The sequence below is a fragment of the Vicugna pacos genome, chromosome X (assembly GCF_048564905.1).
Source record: "Vicugna pacos chromosome X, VicPac4, whole genome shotgun sequence".
Lineage (NCBI taxonomy): Eukaryota > Metazoa > Chordata > Mammalia > Artiodactyla > Camelidae > Vicugna > Vicugna pacos.
The window spans coordinates 54,067,673-54,072,048 of NC_133023.1; the positions used below are offsets into that span (position 1 = coordinate 54,067,673).

The following is a 4,376-nucleotide window of genomic DNA, read 5'->3' on the forward strand; positions in this document are numbered from 1 at the left end:
TATGACAACACCAAATGCTGGTGAGGATGCAAAGAAACTGGATCCCTTACATACTACTGGTGAGAATCCACAATGGTACAGCCACTCTGGAAAATCACATCTTAAAAAACTAAACATACACTTACAATATGACCCAGAAATGACACTCCTGGGCATTTTCCCCAGAGAAATGAAGATTTGTGTTCACACAAAAACCTGTATATGGATGTTTATAAGCAGCTTTATGCATAATAACACCAAACTGGAAGCAACCCAGATGTCCTCCAACAGGTGAATGGAAACACAAACTACTCTACATCCATATTATGGAATACTACCTAGCACTAAAAAGGACTGAAAATTTGAAATATGCAACAACTTGGACAAATGTCCACCTTCCTCATTTGTAACAAGGGAGAGGTCCTCTCAAGAGCCTTCCTGTTTGGGAATTCAAGATACAGATGGGCAGAGTGGGGCAAGATGAGAGCATATTTGAAAGAGCTTAGGGATTTTATCTTTCTTTTTAGAAATTTTAGAGATTCAAAATAATCAGAAAATAATCAGAAAGAAGTGGCTTGATGAATGTCAGTTGTCGTGCTTCCTGGGCATCCTAGGGAGCCCACTTAGGAAGCTGGGAACCTAGAAGAGAGTTTAGAGTAGGTGCATTCTGTTGGCACAAGCCAAGAGTTTGCTTAGTTGTAGTGAATGACTTTACGGACATTGGCTGTTCCTTTCTTATACTGATATAGGACAGGGTGGATTTGAGCATAAACTGAAAGGACTCTGTGTTCCCAGGAATGTAAGGAAATGTCTTTGTTCTGATACACAAAATTAAGTGATCACCAGTCAAGGCGACTGAAGAACTGGTGAGAGCCACTTTGCCTCCTGAATGCTAGGAGTAAGGGGAAGTCCAGTGTCAGAGAATATTTTGCTGGTGTGATAGTATTTGTCATGTGATTCTTAAGCATGACCAGTATCTGCACTGTGTTCAGGCTCGGAAGTTAAGCAGGCAGTTAAGAGTACGTAAAAATCTCCACAAGCCCAATTGCTGCATATAACGTGCAAAGGTGGGATTTTATGAGCTGAATTAGCACCGCCTGCAAAAACAGGAAGTGCCCGTTGCTATGGGTTCCATGGCAGGGGGTGTATTTAAGGGGGGGGATGGTCTCCCAACAGCCAATCATAGTGCCAAGCGTGTTTAAGGGGCGTGGCTGTAGAGACGGTGGCCAATGGCAGAGAGAGCCGTGAATAAGGTGAATGCCATCAGCCAGTGAGAAGAGAGTGCAACCGCCACGGGAGGCTGAGGGTCTTTGGCGTGTTACATGGTTAGAGCCATTAGCCTGAACTGTAGTACTTTTCCTGACGCTAAACTTCGATTCTTGGCTGCTGTTAAACATCATGGAAGATTCACAGAGTGAGCAACAGCGGATGATACGCCGCCACAACCGCGAGAAGAAAGAGCTGCAGGCCCGCATCCAGAGCATGAAGAACTTGGTCCCCAAGAGCGACAAGAATAAGAGAAAGCAGTTGCTCCTAGACGTGGCCCGGCTCGAGGCCGAGATGGAGCAGAAGCACCAGCAGGAGCTGGAGAAGTTCCAGGAGGGTTTACCTGATAACATCAGTGTCAATTCTGTCACTGAAGATCTGGCCAAGATGGATCTCGAGAACCAGCCTCCTCGCTTCTCAAGGTCGCAAAGAAGGCGCGAAAGAAGGGCGGCCCTTGAGAGAGAGCGCCAGGAGAGGATCGCTGAAGGCGAGGCGGAGTATTTGGCCAGCTACCGCCACGACGAGGAAGAGAAGCTTCGCACCATCCTGGGGGCCAAGAATCTGGAGATGAAGAATATCACGGCCAACGGCCAGTGCATGTACCGCGCCATCCAAGACCAGCTGGTGTTCTCTGTGACCGTGGAGAGCCTCCGGAAGCGCACCGCCGACTACATGCGGAAGCACGTTGATGAATTCCTGCCCTTCTTATGCGACACCGAAACCGGCAATGCCTACAGCCGCGACGACTTCTTGGGTTACTGCGACGACATCATGGGCAGCCTGTCGTGGGGAGGCCTGCTCGAGGTGAGGGCCCTGTCGCACGTCCTGCAGACCCCCATTGAGGTGATCCAGGCCGAATCGCCCGCTCTTGTCTTCGGGGTAGAGTACACCAAGAGACCGCTCACCCTGGTCCACACGCGCTACTCCTGCAGCCTCGGGGAGCACTACAACTCGGTGAAGCCGCTCGAGGCCGGAGCCGTCGGGGGCGCGGCCCCACGTCTCTTCTAGGCCCGAGGACGCCACGGAGCCCTGCCGCCACCGCCATCACCATGGCCATTGTCGCCGGAGCTGAAGCTGCCGCCGCCGCCACATCTCCTCAGTAGGCTCGATTTTTGTTTTGTTTTGTTTTGTTTTTTGGTTTTTTCTTCTTCGGTTTTCTCGGGTTTTTCTTTCTTCATTTTACTCAGAATTCACCCCCACCCCCACCCTCCGTCGCTTCCCCTCTCACCTGGCTCTTCTTTCCTCGATTGTCCCTTCGTTGCTTCTTTCACGGGGTGGGGGCCGGAAGCCAGTGACCAGGAAGAGATCGGTATTGTACGACCCGAGGGGAGTGAGTTTGCTTGTTCTCACCGTTTCTTGCCCTGAAGGGTCTCTGCCTCCCTCACCTATGAGAATTGGTCAGGTTGCAAGTAATTTGAGGGTTAAAAAAAATGGCTACTTGTTTTGATGCGTTCTTCACTTGGCAAAGAAATCAATTTAGTTTAGAATCTTCCAGTTGTCCCATTGAATATATTGGATTACTTAGATAAAGTTGGAGTTGGTGTGATTGAAATAATTTGCAAAGGCCTTTTGCTTCAGTTTTTGGGAAAAGTATTGTGGGCTGTTTTTTGGTTTGCTTTTCACTTCACCTGGGCTACTCTGGAGACATCTCAAGTTGTGAACAAGTCTTCCTCTAGTATTTTGTTGTTTTTTCATAGAAACGTGTGTGGTTGCAAATTAATTTTAGTTGTTTAGATGTGCTGAATTCTAATTAATAGCATTTGTTAAATTTATAAGTTAAACCTAAGTGTTAAATATAGAAACTAGATTTACATAAACTGATAGGCTAGAGAAGGTTTACTCTAAGATGTGAAAGACCTCGATTTAATTTTCTTTATTAAAGATAGGAAGGGATATGGCTTTATTCAAGTAGTTGATCCATTTTATTATATCTACAATTGGTGTGAAGTAAAAAGAGACAAACTGATAGGTAGCTTAGCTTACTGTGAGAGGTTAGAGCTGAACTAGTAAGTTTCCTTTATTCTCAGACATAAGAGGGTATGACTTTATTCAAGTAGTTGATCCACTTTCTTCCATCTACAACTGGTATGAAGTATGAAAGATATGCACTTAGTAATTTTCCTTAGTTCTTAGAGATTAAAAAATATTTTTAAATATATGTTAAAAAGCATTAAAATAGTTGATTCATTTTGTTATATCTGCAACTGATGAGGCAAAAAAGTGAGCAATATACTATTGTTGATATTTGAGACTTGTTGATATTGAATATTCCAAAAGAATGATAAAAGTGAAATATTTGCAGTAAACAACTTTTTAAAAATTTAATCTTCAGATCCTGTATTTCAGTGGTACAACTTAAATTCATTTAAAAATTCTTTGTACACATCAAATGTTCTAAAATAAAACCTATAAAATAAAAAAAATGTAATTTGTTTAAAAATAAAAGCAGTTTAAAAGATATCTTGTTCTCTATTTTTGTATAACTGACTTAGTTCATACAGAGTTCATATCCCAGGATCTACTTCAGCAAAGGAGTCCTGGAGGATTAGGGAGCAGGAGTGAAGTAGGGGGACATGATGACAGAAGAAGCTTTTGGGAGGAGGAATGGGTCTGCAGTCTTGGTGGTGGCCTGGAGTGTCTCCCAGGGGAAGGATTTAGGGAGGAACAAGATAGCTGAGGTTATCCAGAGTTGATGTTTCACTCATTGAAACCATCATGAAATGGTTTCAGTTAAGGATGTTCTCATTGCTATGCATGAAAAAGAACTCCCACTTTCAAAAACTTGCCAGTCCAGGGCTAAACTGCAGGAGGAAAAGAAGTGCCACTGTTTTTTCAGAGGAAGGAGGCTATTCTCAAAATACAAATATGGAAAGATAGCTCACTGTGTAAATGTGTGTATCAGAGACATTCTCAGATAGCTAGCTGGCTGAGAAGAGGAGCTCTCCAAGAATACTAGGTGTTTGGATGCATTGTGAGAAGAGAGCCTTTCATAGGGGTGTGCATGCTGGATGGGGAAGGAAGAACAGCCAGAAAGGGTGCTGTAATCCCGTAATACGTAGAAGGGTGCTTGGCTGGGAAGGAGGGTGGAAACTGGGGAAGCGGTTAGCCTAGGAGTATGAATGGGATATGGC

At 44.5% G+C, this 4,376-nt stretch overlaps 1 protein-coding gene across 1 annotated transcript; it reads left to right on the forward strand.

The window, feature by feature from the left end:
* The first annotated feature begins 1,291 nt into the window (after positions 1-1,291).
* OTUD6A (OTU deubiquitinase 6A) lies at positions 1,292-3,703 on the forward strand. Its single transcript, XM_006217679.4, has one exon. The coding sequence runs from the start codon at positions 1,378-1,380 to the stop codon at positions 2,251-2,253; it is 876 nt and encodes a 291-aa protein (XP_006217741.1). The 5' UTR covers positions 1,292-1,377; the 3' UTR covers positions 2,254-3,703.
* The last annotated feature ends 673 nt before the right edge of the window (positions 3,704-4,376 follow it).

What these genes read in the sequence shown, in the direction of transcription:
- OTUD6A (XM_006217679.4), top strand. Translation starts at nt 1,378, where the DNA reads ATGGAAGATTCACAGAGTGAGCAACAGCGGATGATACGCCGCCACAAC.